We start from the raw sequence: 16,670 nt of genomic DNA on the forward strand, positions 1-16,670 counted from the left end.
TACATTATTGACACACTATTTTCCTATTTGATACTGTAAAGCTGCTTTGACACAATCTGTATTGTTAAAAGCGCTTTATAAATAAAGGTAAAAAAAAATTACAAGATAAAAAGTTAACGGATAAAAAAAACGGCACAAGAGCAATGAATCTGAGTCGTTAGCTGAGTCGGGACTGATTTTCTGAGTTTCTGCAGGTGATGTGATGCAGAGGTGGCTCACCTGTGGTTTTTCCGCTGATGTCGACGACTCTCAGGCCGGCGCTCATCTTTAGCAGGTTGTTGAGCAGCAGGTCAGTTCTACGGTACAGAGATCCGGCTGGAGCCTCCTTCATCACCTCAGTCATGTTCGCTGGCTGCAGCGGCGGCAGAGACGACAGCTGCGCTCGCATCTTCTCAGCCTGCCGGGATCAGAGGTCACAGAGTGTGAGAGTGTGTGTGTGTGTGTGTGAGAGAGTGTGAGCGTATCGGCTCATACGGACCTTCAGTCTGTAGTTTTCACTCTTCAGCTGCTTGATGGCGAGTCGCTGCACGTCGATCTGCTGTTTGAGGAGAGGAGAGTCCACCACCTGAAGCACACCTGAGACGCCGCTCACGCCTGCCGCCATTACTCCTGAACACACATATTTCTTTTTAGATTGACTGTTTTCAGTTTCAATTTAGTTCAAGTTTTAGTCATTTAGAAGACATATATATATATATATATATAGCTGATGCAGATATATTTCCTTTTAACTGGAAACAACACCAAATCTCTCCTATGCGAAAATTATAAAATTACTTTTAAATGTTTAACAAAAACTTATTTGTTAAAATTAAATAAACAATAATGAAGTTATTTTATAATGACAGTTCATTGAAAGCTTTGAAAATAAATATTTATAAAATTATATAAAATAATTATAAATCAACTAATATATAATACATACACACACACACATACATATCAATCACTGCATTTTTTTCAGAAAGATGCAGTGATAACTTTAAAATATTATTTGAAGGTTTAACATTTGTAGATGGTCCAAGGCAAAAGAGTTGTAAAAATTCTGAAACTCTTTTGAAAAAAAAAAACAAACAAAAAAAAACATATTACAGAGTAATGAGCAAATCTGTATATATAAAATTATTTAATTTACAAGTGTCATGTTTGTGTTTTTTTTTTTGTTTTTTTTTATTCATGTAAGCTATAGCTTCTGACTTTCAACCGATATTTACCGATATTTACATTTTAAGCCATTATCGGCCGATTCCAATAACATCGTGCATCCCTAATATGTGACCATGCAGCACAAAAGCAGTCTAGGTATATTTGCCAACAATACATCGTGTGGGTCAAGATTTTTCTTTTATGCCAAAAATCATTAGGATATTAAGTAGTGCTGTCAAACGATTAATCGCATCCAAAATAAAAGTTGCCATCCCTAATAGTTATTATAGTTATTTTTATTTATTAATTTAAATTAATTTATTTTTGGCAATTAGCAGAAATTATAAATTATTTTAAGTTAATGTTTATTTTATTTAAAGTAGCAAAACTGTTTTTCTAAGTTTATTTATCTATAGTAACCCTGTTGTGTGTGTGTGTGTGTGTGTGTCATTTAATTTTTTTATTAATTTTAGAAGTTTATTCTAATTCTTCTGTTCATACTTTAGTTTTAGTTAATTTTAGGGTATTTGGGTATTAGGGAAATGTTTAGTTGTAGTTAATAACCCTGTGTGTGTGTGTGTGTGTGTACCAGCAGCGGTTCCCGTGACGATCGAGGCGATTCCAGCCGCTTGCGGTCCACGGAAACCTTCGGCGGCTCGTGATTGGTTGCTGATCCTCTGCTTTAGCTCTGCCTTCTCTGACTCCAGCTGATCGATGTCGGCCTGCAGCGCATCCATCGTCTCCTCAAACTCCCTGCAGACAGCGAACAGCACTCATTAAACGCTTTAAATAAGGAAAGCTTCACTCCGGGTTCATCTGATATCAGCAGAGAGACTCATACTTCTCCTTCTTCTTCAGCAGAGTCAGAGCCTCGTCTAGTTTGGTCTGGATCTTCTCCACTCGCTCGTCTGCGTCTCTCGTCGACGTGTCCAGCTTCTTCTCCAGTAAACTCAGACGAACATTCGCCTCGCTCAGCTCCTCACCCTGGGAGATTGATCACATACAGATTTCAGATTTGTTTATATATATATATATATGACCCTGGAACACAAAAACAGTCATAATGGGCCTTTTTTTTTTTTTTAAATTGAAATTTATAAATCATCTGAAAGCTGAATAAATACGCTTTTCAGCTATTTCTAATTTCAGCTAGCTAATTTCAGCTAATTGCCAAAAATAAATTAATTTAAATAAAAATAACTATAATAACTATATAAATAATTATGTAGACCTAAAAAACGAAGAAAAAAGTACTAAAACTTGAACTACAATTAAAGTGAAAATAGAAAATAATGTAACAAAAACTATAATAGTATATCAATTATACTCAAATAATTTTTGAAATTGTTTATGCATCATCTGAAAGCTGAATAAATAATCTTTCCATTGATGTATGGTTTGAAAATCTGGAATCTGAGGGTGCAAAAAAATCTAAATATTGAGAAAATCTCCTTTAAAGTTGTCCAAATGAAGTTCTTAGCAATGCATATTACTAATCCAAGTTTTGATATATTTACGGTAGGAAATTTACAAAATATCGTCATGGAACATGATCTTTACTTAATATCCTAATGATTTTTGGCATAAAAGAAAAATCTATAGTTTTGACCCATACAATGTATTGTTGGCTATTGCTACAAATATACCTGTGCTGCTTATGACTGCTTTTGTGGTCCAGCGTCACATATTACCCGCTGTATATGTATGTATTTGTTTATAATGTGTCTCATAAAGAAGGAAGCGATGGGTTTCCTGCGATCTGACCTTGATCTTGAGGGATTTCTTCAGCTCTTTGATGACCGTCTCTCGGTCCTCCAGCTTGTTTCCCAGACCCTCGGCGTCGGTCATCTCGGCTCTGATGGCGGCGGCACGGATCTCCACCGGCGGACGCTGCACAGACCACACACAGCGCATCAGACAAAGCAGCAGCATGGGATTGAACGATCGTTACCATCAGAGTGTGTGTGTGTACCGGACGCTGCGGCCGCTCTGCGTCATACTCTCCCTCCTGCATGGCGGTGGCCATCTTGTTCATGGTGGCGATGACCGCGGCGCAGGACTGACGCAGACACTCGAACGCATTGAGTCCATGAGCGCTGTACACCTGCCATAACACACACACACACGTGCTGTTAGTGACTGAGAGCATCCAGAGTGAGTGTGTGTGTGTGTGTGTGTGTGTGTGTGTGTGTCTGTGAGTGTTCAGAGCGAGTGTGTGTGTGTGTGTGTGTGTGAGTGTTCAGAGTGAGTGAGTGTGTGTGTGTGTGTGTGTGTGTGTGTGTGTGAGAGTGTTCAGAGTGAGTGCGTGTGAGTGTGTGTGTGTGTGAGTGTTCAGAGTGAGTGAGTGTGTGTGTGTGTGTGTGTGTGAGTGTTCAGAGTGAGTGCGTGTGAGTGTGTATGTGTGTGAGTGTTCAGAGTGAGTGTGTGTGAGTGTGTATGTGTGAGTGTTTCGTGTGAGAGTGTTCAGAGTGAGTGTGTGTGTGAGTGTGTATGTGAGTGTTTCGTGTGAGAGTGTTCAGAGGAGTGTGTGAGTGTGTGTGTGTGTGTGAGTGTGTTCAGAGTGTGTGTGAGAGTGTTCAGAGGAGTGTGTGTGTGTGTGTGTGTATGTGTGTGTGAGTGTGTTCAGAGTGAGTGTGTGAGTGTTCAGTGTGTGTGTGTGTGTGTGTGTGTGTGTGTGTGAGTGTGAGAGTGTTCAGAGTGAGTGTGTGTGTGTGTGTGTGTGTGTGTGTGTGTGTGTGTGTGAGAGTGTTCAGAGGAGTGAGTGTGTGTGTGTGTGTGTGTGTGAGAGTGTTCAGAGTGAGTGTGTGAGTGTGTGTGTGAGTGTTCAGAGTGAGTGTGTGTGAGTGTGTATGTGTGTGAGAGTGTTCAGAGTGAGTGCGTGTGTGAGTGTGTATGTGTGTGAGTGTGTATGTGTGAGTGAGTGTTTCGTGTGAGAGTGTTCAGAGTGAGTGCGTGTGAGTGTGTATGTGTGTGAGTGTTCAGAGTGAGTGTGTGTGAGTGTGTATGTGTGTGAGTGTTTCGTGTGAGAGTGTTCAGAGTGAGTGTGTGTGTGTGTGTATGTGTGTGTGTGTGTATGTGTGAGTGAGTGTTTCGTGTGAGAGTGTTCAGAGTGAGTGTGTGTGTGTGTGTGTGTGTGTGTGTGTGTGTGTGTGTGTGAGTGTGTATGTGTGAGTGAGTGTTTCGTGTGAGAGTGTTCAGAGTGAGTGTGTGTGTGTGTGTGTGTGTATGTGTGAGTGAGTGTGAGTGTGTGAGTGTTCAGAGTGAGTGTGTGTGAGTGTGTATGTGTGTGAGTGTTTAGCGTGAGCATGTGTGAGTGTGTATGTGTGTGAGTGTTCCGAGTGAGTGCGTGTGAGTGTGTATGTGTGTGAGTGTTCAGAGTGAGTGTGTGTGAGTGTGTGTGAGTGTTCAGAGTGAGTGTGTGTGAGTGTGTATGTGTGAGTGTATGTGTGAGTGTGTATGTGTATGTGTGAGTGAGTGTTTCGTGTGAGAGTGTTCAGAGTGAGTGCGTGTGAGTGTGTATGTGTGAGAGTGTTCAGAGTGAGTGTGTGTAAGTGAGTTTATGTGTGTGAGTGCGCGCGTGTGTGTGTGTACCTGATCCACTGCTTTGAACATCACGTCTTCTATCTTCAGCGGCTGCAGTCCCTCTGTCTCGGCCAGTGGAGCGATCATCTGAGCTCCTGCCGCTGCTACTTCCTGCAGAACCGCCACCACACGCGTCAGCTGCTTCCTGCAGTCCGCCAGCGCCTCGCCCACCTAAACACACGCAAGATAGATATTTACATAAACATAATATCAAAACACAACCAGAAATAATGAAAAATTATTTTTTAAAAAGACAAAACACAAAATTACAAAAACTTTCATTTAAAATAGCATTAATAGTTCATATAAAATCTAACTCACATCATTAACAAAAACTATAAAGGTATTCTTATTTGTGTGTGTGTGTGTTTTTGTGACAAATCAGGACATAGATTTGTATAATGTCAAGGGTATGGCAGGTATTACAAGGAGAAGGTGACTTTTCAGGACATTGACCCATGACCCCACTTTTCAAAACGCTTATAAATCACACAGAATGGAGTGTATTATAAATCTGAAATAGCAGACAGTCTCCTGTAAGGGGTAGGTTTAGGTGTAGGGTTGGTGTAGGACAATAGCACATACAGTAAGTACAGTATAAAAACCATTACGCCTATGGGATGTCCCCACTTTTCACAAAAACAAACGTGTGTGTGAGTGTGTGTTTTATCAGAGGTGAGCACCTGAGAAGTGAAGCTGAGCGCAGCAGGAATCCCCGGAGCGTCTGTTCCTGGCATCCTCCTGCGGATCTTCTTACAGAACTGACCAATATCTCCACAGGAAGTGTCCAGGTCCTTCAGGAGCACAGAGAGCTCCGCCCCTTCCTGTCCTGCCTGCAGGAAGGCCCGCAGACGGCCGACCTCTGACCCCATGCAGTCCAGAGCGCTCTGGGTGAACTGCAGGTCACAGATCAGTCGTGTGTTACTGCATTATTCAGACGCGCTCAGAAAACAGCACAAAGACTGAGGGACTTATTTTCATTCACTGAAACCATTAAAACCATTTTTGTTAACTGAAATTATACTAAAATAAAGTAAAATATTAGATAAAAAATGAGAAGTGCTGCCTTGGCAACTAACTGAAATGACTTTAAGTTGAAGTAATGAACGGAAACTAAAATTAAAACTGAAATTTTATTTTAAAAAATCTGTTACTTGAAAAAAGAAAAAAAAAAAAAGCTAAAATTAAAAGTTAAGTAAAATAAAAGAAAATGCAAAAAAGCTTCAAAAACTGATAAACTTCAGCTAGTTTCCAAAATGTCATTTTTCGTTTTCTTTATATTGAACTTGATGTACTAAAATAGTTAAAACTGAAATAAAAAAAGAACATATATAGACATTTTTTAAAATAACAAAAAACAAATAAAAGTGACAAACACACAACAATGCAAATAAAAAGAAAACAGAAAACATTAAAAAAACTAATTCAAAATATTGATTAAAACTGTAATAGTATATCAAAGATACTACAAAAACACTGACTAAAATAAATAAATAAATAAAATAACAAAACTAAATCAAATGAAATTAATCAAATGGTACTATTAAAAAAGTCAAACACACATAATAAATAGGGGTGGGACAATAAATCGATATGGCGATATATCGCAATCCTTCTCCATGCGATACGAGAATCAATATCTGGCGCCAAATATCGATATTTTAATTAATACAATAAGGTGCTCTAAATAGATTTCCCTGTTCACAGCGTCTAAAAATGCGTGGAAATCGCGGCTGCGCCATTTCCAGCTTTCCAAAGCACTCTGACTCTAAAAACTTCCCGGAACAGCTATCAGCGTGGACCATAGCCACCGATCACGTTAATATTGTAGAGCGCATATTCAGTTCATGAGTATCCTAACCTCCCCGCTCGTATCGCGGGTGGACTTCCCTCACTATATGAGTGAGAGAGAGCGCCGCTGGAGCGTCCAGTTTTATGTGAACACATGCTCTCCCTCTCTCTCAGATATTACAAGTGCGCGTTATCCAGTGTGAACAGTGGCCACCGACCGGCAGAAACATATCTGCACATGGCATGGAGGACGAAACTAAACCTTGTCAGAGACGCAGAAGTGTGCAGTGTGTGCTTGCCGTGCATCTACATTTGAAATAACGAACCTGAGCGCACAAAAGACGCGATGTGAACCGCTATTTCTTCGTGTGGGGCTCCGTTTTTATGATGAGAGGAGTAGAAAGGTTGAGAAAGCACTCCAGGTAAATTTTGAAATGTACCAGGTTTATATTATATCGATCTATCCATCTATTTTTTTTCCTGTTTGATAAGCAGTTAAAGGTTTGTTTACACACAGAGAAAAAAAAAGTGTAAGCTTTTAATAAGTCCAAGAATAAAATCATTAATTTAGCCTACTCAACGTTAAAATTGATTTACAAAACTTTTTTTTGCCGTTTTCTAACAGTTTGGACTTGAATAAAGAAAGAAAACTTGCACTTCACCTTTTCACAGGCATTTTGTTTAGATATTGTGATGTATCATTACAGGATTTACTACAAATATATCGATTAACGCAGAATCGCTGTATCGTGATTATATCGTACCGTGAGGTACCCGCGATTCCCACCCCTAATAATAAAATTACAAAGACATTCAATTTAAAATTAAAATGAAAACTAGAAATCTTAAAAACTAATTCAAAATATTAATCAAAACTATAATAGTACATCAATTATACTAAAATAACACTGGCACTGAAATCACTGTAAATAAATAAAAGCCAAAACTGAAGTCCAAAAAAAAAAAAGAAACCTAAATCATCATATTTTAAAATGAATGAATTGCACATAAGAAAAGGACCAAAAAAAAATACAAATCACTAAACTCAAAATGAAAATATACAATGAAAAGCTAATTGAAAAAACCAAAGCGTGCTTGTACGAGTGTTTTCTGGTCCTGAATCAGCAGCATGGTTTGACGGAAGCAGTCAGAATCAGAGACGTGTGTGGTGTTCGCTGTACCTTGATGTGATCCGCCAGCTGTACGGTGCAGTCCTCCGGCTGATCCGACAGATGAACGCTGTACAGTTGCTGCAACAATCAGCATTCACACACATCACATCACTGATACACTACAGAGATCTGATTCCCAGAGGGATCTGCTGCGTGTGTGTGCGTGTGCGTGTGCGCACCTGGTAGTATTTGATGGCTTTGGTGAGCGGCTCCACCTGCACCGTCTCGTCCAGCTGGTCTTTATGCAGCAGATCGATGAGGAAGTCCAGCGATCGCTCGTGAACGCTCATCTCCGAGTACAGCGTGCCCATGCGCTTGTACACCTCCACGTCACACTGACTCAGAGCGCTGAGACAAACACACACGCATTACTACAACACCACACACATTCCTCGAGAGGGATTTACACATGATTTGTTCAGAAGTTTGGGATCAGTAAGATATTTCATGTTTTCAAGGAGGTTTCTCATGCTCATTAAGGCTGTGTTTATTTGATCAAAAATACAGAATATTTTTGCAATTTAAAAGAACAGTTTTCTATTTTAATATACTTTAAAATATATTTAAATAAATGTAATGTATTTCTGTGATGCGCAGCTGTATTTTCAGCATCATTACTCCAGTCTTCAGTGTCACATGATCTTCAGAAATCATAATAATATGCTGATTTATTATCATTGCTGGAAACGGTTGTGCGGCTTCATATTTTTTGCGACCTGTAATAATATTTTTCAGGATTCTCTGATAAATGAAAAGTTAAAAAGAACAGTGGTTATTCAAAATTGATATGTTGCGTTACCATATACACTACTTTCTTCCATACTTTTTTTTATTTTATTCAGGAGGGATGTGTTAAATGGATAAAAAGTGATAGTAAAGACTTTAATTGTTAGAACTGACTATTTTGAATAAATGCTGTTCTTTCTAACTATTTATTCATCACAGAATCAAAGAAAAAGGTATCAAAGGTTATAAAAAAATATTGGTAACACGTTATTTGAATGTGTTCTTGTAACATTACATGTACTTACTATTATAATAACAATTAATTACACATAATTACATGCAAGTAACTCTAAGCCAAACACTAATCCTAACCATATGGTAAGAACATGTAGTTAATTAACTTTACTCAGTACTTAAATGTATAATTACACTGTAACAAGGACACCTTAAAATAAAGTGTAACCAAAATATTAAGCAGCAAAATGATTTCTGAAGATCATGTGACACTGAAGACTGGAGTAATGATGCTGAAAATACAGCTTTGCTTCACAGGAATAAATTATATTTTACAGTATATTAAGATTATTTTAAATTGCAATAATACTTCACAACACTGCAGTTGTTTTTTTTTTTTTAGTCTATTTTTGATCAAATAAATGCATCTTTGATGAGCTGATCCACTCAAGAAGCAGGCTGTAGAGAGCAGGAGTAATGATGGACACGTACAGCTCGTATTTGTGCAGCGTGGCCTGCAGCAGCGTCAGGGAATACACCAGACCAGACGCGAAGCTCAGCTGCTCTCCGGCGGCTCCTCGCAGTCCAGCGCGCTCCGGGGAGCCTCCGCTCAGATCGAACTTCTCCTGCGCCTGCTTGCTGATCAGCTCCGCCTGCGACAGCATCACACACCGTCACTGCAGAAACTAGCCAGCCAGAATTACCACGTCCACAGCTCATCATTTAAAGTGGTTTCTACTAACGCAGAGAAGGCCTGATGCATGCATTCACATCAACAGCAAATCCATGATCTTCTTTTAAAAGTCATCAGAAACGAGGTCACTGTAATAATCGCTTAATACATGCGTTTACTTTCTTTAGACAAAGGTGGTGCAAAAGCCATATTTAGTCGATTCTTGTGTGCAACTCTACTCATGGAATACGATTTATATATTATATTATGTTGTATGTACATTTATATTTGTATATATTACCATATACACATATCCCTTTTTTATTTTCAGGCACTTTTCCAGGTATTTCAGGGCTAAATCCAAGCACTTTAAACATTTTAAGGAGCTTGTGGTATTTTCTGCCAATCTGCATTATTTTAGTATTTTTTTTACAGCAAATACAGTTATTCATATTTTGAATGAGCTTTTATTTGTATATTTTCAGTTTATTTTTAATATATTTCCCTTATTTTTTAGTAATTTTGCTATGTGCTTTTGTCATTATTATTATTTTTTTTATATATTACTATTTAGGTGTGATTTATTTTATTTCCATTTTAGCTTAGTAATTAGTAGTAATTTTAGTGCATATTTTAATTTAGTATTTGTGAGCCTGGACCACAAAACCAGTCATAAGGGTTTATACATTCTTATACATTAAGAATTTACACCATCTTAAATCTGAATAAATAATCCTTCCATTGATGTATGGTTTGTTGGACAATATTTGTCTGAGATACAACTATTTGAAAATCTGGAATCTGAGGAGCAAAAAAATCCAAATATTGAGAAAATTGCCTTTAAAGTTGTTCAAATGAAGTTCTTAGCAATGCATATTACTAATCAAAAATGAAGTTTTGATATATTTACAGTAGGAAATTTACTAAATATCTTCACAGAACATGATCTTTAATTAATATCCTAATGATTTTTGGCATAAAAGAAAAATGTATAATTTTGACGCATACAATGTATTGTTGGCTATTGCTACAAATATTCCCCAGCGACTTAAAGACTGGTTTTGTGCTCCAGGGTCACATTTAGGTTTAATTCATGTTTATTTCAGTTTTTGTTTTTCTTCAGTTCAAATTTATATTTATTTCCAGTTATACATTTTAGTGCATATTTAAATATTACTATTTAGGTGTAATTTATTTTTATTTCTATGTTAGTTGCTCTGCAAGCAGTAAAACAGCATCAGACTTTTAGTTTGTGACAGAAACCTTGCAGATGAGTCTGGGGATGAGCAGCAGCACGAGGATGCAGTCGTGGTCTCCTCCGTGTCTCAGGAAGGACTCGGGCATGAAGGACGTCAGCAGAGACACCTGACGGTTCGCTTGATTCACCTCCATCTTGCGGAGCTCCATCTCGATGGCCTGCGCACACACACACACACACACACACACACACAGCTGTAGCGCTCGTTCTCGGTATGTTTCGAGGCTCGGCTGAAATGACGGCTGACCGTACCTTGGCGTAAGCTTTGGTCTCAGCAAACTTGATCTTGAAGTCGAAGAGTTCTGTGGTGGGCTGCTGCAGCTGCTCGGCCGAGCTGCTCTGCTGATTGGTCAGCTCTCGGTTCACTTCCTGTTCATGCAGCAGAGAAAACATCAGCTTTACAAAGGTGGCATACAGAAAGGTTTAACTTTAACAAATTAGTTAGAATTATTGTGTTCTGCATATCATACAGTAAAAACATAAACAATTATGATCACTTTGAAATAGAATTGAAGTCACCTTTACATTTTATAATATGTAACATTGTTTTAAAGTCACTATTATATTGATCAACACTGACATTTGCATAATTAATATTTTTCACATACAGAAAATGTTGTGAATATATTAACTTTTTTTTTTTTTATTTAAACAATATTTCAAAAATAATATTTCAAAAATGCTCACTTGAGCTAAAAGATAAAAGGTTTTATTGTGATCACTTTATATTAATCACAAATTGTAAGATTAGATTATAAAGTTATTCCTAGTTTGGGTTTTCAGGTCAGTTGGTCCAAATTGTTTGTTTTTTGGCCGAGAATCGTAATTTCTGAGCATCACTAGAAAGAACATATGGAAGCTCATTTCCGCCACTGAATAATAATAAAAAATAAATAAAGGTAATTGCTACTTTTTAATTTCATAATTCTGACTTTTTTCTCAGAATTGAAGAAAATCAGAATTATGAGATATAAACTCAATTCTGACTTCATAACATGCAATTACAAGATAAGTCATAATTGTGAGATATAAACTTGCAATTCTGAGAACATACTGGTCTTATTTACCCCTCACTGGACTTTATAACTCGCGAGTTTACATCTCACAATTCTGGGGGGAAAAAAATCTGAATTGCAAGAGTAGTAGTATATATTTATTTAATGCCATGTCAGCATTAAATTAATCATGGCAAAAACTAATACAATAAAAACCAGCAAACAAACAAACAAGTTATATTACACAAGATTTTTTACATTAACATAAGATAAAAATTCTAAAAATGTTCTGGCAAAATTATACTAAACTCTTCAAGTGAGTTAACTTCATAAAAGAGTTTTCTACTACATTAAAAGCTGTACAGTCCAAGGATTGCAAGAAAAAAAGTCAGAAGTGCAAGTTTATATTCTGCTATTTTGACTTTATAACTCATAATTGCGAGTTTATATTTCACGATCATGAGGGAAAAAGTCAGAAAGGGCAGATGTAAACTCACAATTGGGGAAAAAAAATCAGAATTGTGAAATAAAAACATGCAATTAATTATTTTTTTTTTTTACATTCAGTGGCAGAAATGGGCTTCCATGAGAACCCAAACAGATCTATTCAAGTTAAATCTGTTTGCATGCATGTTATTTAGCTGCTCCTCATCAAAGGTCTGCGTCTCACCTGCAGGTGTGTGGTGAGCTCTCTGTATTTGCTGATGGTCTGCTGATAGTCAGCCACCGTCTCCTGCGCCGCCTCCACTCTCTTCTGAGCCTCTCGAACCCGAGCGCCGGCCAGATCCAGCTGCTCGCGCAACTCCAGCTCCGTCTCGCGCGCATTCTCCTGCAGCTCGTCGTTCATCTCGTTAATCGCTTCCTGAGCGAAACCATCAATGTTCACAATCTGAGCTCGCCCACCATAATTCAGGCCCAAAGACTTTACAGTGCACCATAATTAACTCTGCCTGCTTTCGTGTTGAAAGTGCAGCTACGATGATTAAAATGCTGAACGTGAAGGAGCGTCTCACCAGGTCACTGACGGTCTCTCTGAGTTCCCGCACTTTCTCTTCCAGGTCTAAGTTTCTCTCCGTCAGTGTCTCCACCATCTCCTCAGCTCCTAAAGCCGCGTCCACCTGAAAACACACACAATATATCATACTGTTCATACAAAACAAATCCTGAGCTTTAAAATTATATCAATTTCATCACCAAATTCAATCAATGAATGATGTTTTTGTGGCTCTTTAATGTGTGGCGACAGATAAAGCGATCATCTTTTCCTCTTTACTACTAGTTACAGCACCAAATAAACATCAGAAGAAACAGAACCACTCACTGAAATCAATCATGTAATCTATCAATCATTGATTTAACCACAGAAAGACGTGAATAAAACACCTTAAGATCAATAACGTAAAATCACATTTACATTTAACGACCATAAACTCGATAGTGGACCATAAACTTGAAATTATTATAATAAATTTGTATAATATAATACATTTTTATCATAAAACAATTTACAAATTTGTTTACAAATCACTTCAATATTAGTAATATGTGAACCTGGACCACAAAACCAGTCATAAGAGTCAATCTTTTTTAAACTGAGATTTATACTTCTGAAAGCTGAATAAATAATCTTTCCATTGATGTATGGTTTGTTAGGATCGGACAATATTTGGATGAGATACAACTATTTATTCAAATGAATCGAACTTAATTGAATCGAGAAATTATGAATGAAATCCTACTGAATCGCAAGCTTGTGAATCAAATCATGGAATACGTCTCGATACCCAGCTCTACTCGTGTGATGCTGAACACGTGTTTCTCAAACTAACCTGCTCCTTGAGCTCGTCTATCGTGGCTTCAGCCTGCTTCATCTCCTCCTGCAGCTTCTCCTTCTGCGCTCTCAGAGTCTCCAGCTCAGAGTTCTTCTTCTCCATCTGTTTCTGGAGCTTCACGTGCTCCTGCTTCTCCGACGACGACAGATCCCTCATCCTGATCACACACACACACACACACACACACACACACACAGGTGAAGATGCTGAGCACATCTCAGGAACACGCAGGAGAACACAGATGTAGGGATGGGTGATAAATCGATAACGATAATTATCGCGATATAATTTTGAAACAGCGCTGTGAGATCCAGTGTGAAGCGCTTGAATTCAGCGAACAACAAATGACTCGCTGATTTTAAAAGCCAGATGAAAGCTCTGACGAACACTGCGCATCGAAACAGTCAGTTTTTCAATCTACAAATCACCATCATTTATCATGGATTTACCGTAGTAACACTAACTGCACCCATGGCATTGTGGCAGAAACGTGGGTATTTGATTAAAATTTTAATATATTATTAATATAGACATGAATTAAATGTATTGAAGTAATGGAATATAATTACAGTATTTTGATTAAGCTATATCGTGTGCATTTATACTAAATGTCTTTAGACTACTGTTTTTCATACAGATACCTAAAAACCATATAGTTATATTTTTATCATGGTATTGAGGTGCTATATGTGGTTTTAAGTGTGAAGTTAACTAAGATCAATGATTAATTAAAAAAAAAAATTAAATAAAAATAAAAACTTAATTTCACCATATAATAATGAGGTTGCTACAATTCTTACAAATTTTACTGATTTTTATAATGAAAAAAACGCATCTGCATCCTAACAAGCTACTACTAGTAAATGTGTATTTCTAAGAGACAAAAAGTAATATTATTATTAATATCATCAGGCAACACAAACCTGTTTCTTGATTTGAAACAATATCACACATTAGAACATGCAGAAACTATTTTTTTTTTCTGTTAAGATATTTATTTTGTTAACAGTCTGGTTTCAATAACTTTCACTTTGGAGCAAAAATCTGGCTTTAAACTTGAAATAAATTAAGATTTGACCAGATGTCGCGTTAACCGAAAGTTTTACGTCATTTACTTAATTTACTCTATATTCTCGTCCTGTAGTTCATTATTAAAAATGAAAATGTGAACAAAAATACAAGCAATTGAATGTGTTTTTATAATGAAAACATGAAAATTAAAATGGCAGGTAATAATTGGTGCTGTTAAATTAATCGCATCCAAAATAAAGGTTTTTGTTTACATAATATATATATATGTGTGTGTACTGTCTATATTTATTATGTATATATAAAAGACACATACATGCATGTATATATATTTAAGAAATTTATAATGATATAAATTATATAAACATATACATGTAAATACACGTAAATATTTAAAAAATATATACTGTATGTGTGAGTATTTATATATACATAATAAATAAACAGTACACACACATATATATTATGTAAACAAAAACTTTTATTTTTGATGCGATTAATCGTTTGACAGCACTAGTAATAACAGATTATGACAGAATTTTTACGACAATGTTAAAGTCTAAAGCCACCTCTGGATTTGACGTTTATGGTGATAATAACCGATATGGAGTGATATGAATCAAATGATGGTGATGAGCTGTACTGTTTTACCTGACCAGAGCCTCCTTCAGACGGCCGTTCTGCTCCTCCAGCTGCTTGACGTGGTAGCTGGATGCTGCTCCGTCCGAGCCCTTCTCCTCGATCTCGTGCTTGAGGATCTCCAGGTCCATGGTCAGCTCCTCCACCTTCTCCTTCAGAGCCTCCACCTCCAGCTGCAGCGACTCGGCCCGCTCCTCCGCCATCTCTTTGTCCAGCGTGGCCATCTCGATGGCGTCTGCTGTGTCGGCCATCTCCTCCATGTATCGGTCTTTGGCCTCCAGAGCCTCGCGCGCCTCCTGCGCTCGGAAACAGAGGAGCTCAGGGTTTGATCGGGTGAGTTTAGCTTCAAACAACTGAATTACCACATTCACATGATACTCACATTTTAAAGTAGTTAAAACTACTCCGCTACACCACAGGCTACTGAAAAATGAGCTAATTGATAGCAAAGCTATTAATGAGGGCAATATCTATTTAATTATCACTCTTGCACTTGAGGCTAAACTTACCAGTAAAGCAGCTCTTTGAGATAATCTCTCTCCAGTAAATCTGTTTTTATTTTTTTCCACATGTTTTATTTCCATTTTTTCCAGTTTTAATTTTTCTGGATCCGGTTTTAATGGTTAAATAAAATTTTAGCAATCCAAACACATCTATTTAACTGAAATCATGAACCCTTTTAACCATTAGCAAAAACAGTTTATTAAAAAGTAAAAAAAAAAAGAAAAAAAGGCCCTATGTAATCAGTTTTATTTTCTCAGAATTCTGCATCTTCCAATGTACATTTTCTGGATTCCTTTTCAATTGTTAAATTGTTTTAATAATTAAAAAGCATGCCTAATTAAGTATAAAATTTAACCACAGTTATTAAAAGTTTATCAAAAATTAAATTTTTAAGGCCCAATGAAATCTGTTTTAATTTAAATAAAATTTTAGTAATAAAAAAGGATGTTTAAATAATTGATAACACCAATTTATTAAAAGCCCAACAAAAATTACCTTTTCAGGGTCCTATGAAGTTTTTATTTTTTTCTAAATAGTTTTAGTTGTTTGTTTGTTCTTTCAAAACTTCATTTTAATGGTTAAATAAAATTTTAGTAAATAAAAAAAGCATGTCTAATAAATAGAAACTTAAACATTTTTAAAGACTTAACAAAAGTCTAACAAAAATTACATTTTTTTGGGGCCCAATGCAATCAGTTTTATTTTTTCCTAAATTCACTTTTTCTGGACCCTTTTTTTTTTGTCCAGAATTGGTTAAATTCTGTGCCATTCTGCGTTAGACTGAATGATAATTGTACGGCCTGATTCGCTGTGTGACTGATGTGAGTGTGTTCTGTCTCCAGCACCTTCTTGGCCTCTTTGAGCTGCTTCTGCAGCTCGTTCTGCTGCTCCTGCATCTTGTTCTTCCACTCCTGCAGCTGCTCCAGCTGGATCTTGTGCTTCTCCATCTCCTTCAGTTTGGCTTTATCCTCCGAGCGCTTCATCCGCAGCGTCTCCAGCTTCTCCTCCAGATCCTTGACCTGAGCTCGGAGACTCTCCTCCTCCTACAGACACACACAGAGTCATTTACATCCACCATGCTATGGTTTT

General features: G+C 37.2%; 1 protein-coding gene across 5 annotated transcripts in view; it reads right to left on the bottom strand.

The window, feature by feature from the left end:
- Positions 1–16,670, bottom strand: part of dctn1a (dynactin 1a) — a 32,321-nt gene that overhangs the window by 5,355 nt on the left and 10,296 nt on the right. For all 5 annotated transcript variants that reach the window (XM_058781776.1, XM_058781775.1, XM_058781774.1 and 2 more), the window contains 18 exons: positions 16,427–16,624; positions 15,090–15,373; positions 13,407–13,566; positions 12,591–12,695; positions 12,248–12,439; positions 10,835–10,951; positions 10,588–10,740; positions 9,144–9,304; positions 7,871–8,039; positions 7,701–7,769; positions 5,412–5,624; positions 4,738–4,899; positions 3,119–3,250; positions 2,911–3,036; positions 1,988–2,130; positions 1,736–1,899; positions 479–609; positions 220–397 (listed from right to left, as the gene is read on the bottom strand). In XM_058781776.1, coding sequence (XP_058637759.1) covers positions 220–397; positions 479–609; positions 1,736–1,899; positions 1,988–2,130; positions 2,911–3,036; positions 3,119–3,250; positions 4,738–4,899; positions 5,412–5,624; positions 7,701–7,769; positions 7,871–8,039; positions 9,144–9,304; positions 10,588–10,740; positions 10,835–10,951; positions 12,248–12,439; positions 12,591–12,695; positions 13,407–13,566; positions 15,090–15,373; positions 16,427–16,624 — 2,857 coding nt within the window. The remainder of the gene's footprint in view (positions 1–219; positions 398–478; positions 610–1,735; positions 1,900–1,987; positions 2,131–2,910; positions 3,037–3,118; positions 3,251–4,737; positions 4,900–5,411; positions 5,625–7,700; positions 7,770–7,870; positions 8,040–9,143; positions 9,305–10,587; positions 10,741–10,834; positions 10,952–12,247; positions 12,440–12,590; positions 12,696–13,406; positions 13,567–15,089; positions 15,374–16,426; positions 16,625–16,670) is intronic.

The sequence above is a fragment of the Onychostoma macrolepis genome, chromosome 07 (genome assembly GCF_012432095.1).
Source record: "Onychostoma macrolepis isolate SWU-2019 chromosome 07, ASM1243209v1, whole genome shotgun sequence".
In the NCBI taxonomy this organism is placed as follows: domain Eukaryota; kingdom Metazoa; phylum Chordata; class Actinopteri; order Cypriniformes; family Cyprinidae; genus Onychostoma; species Onychostoma macrolepis.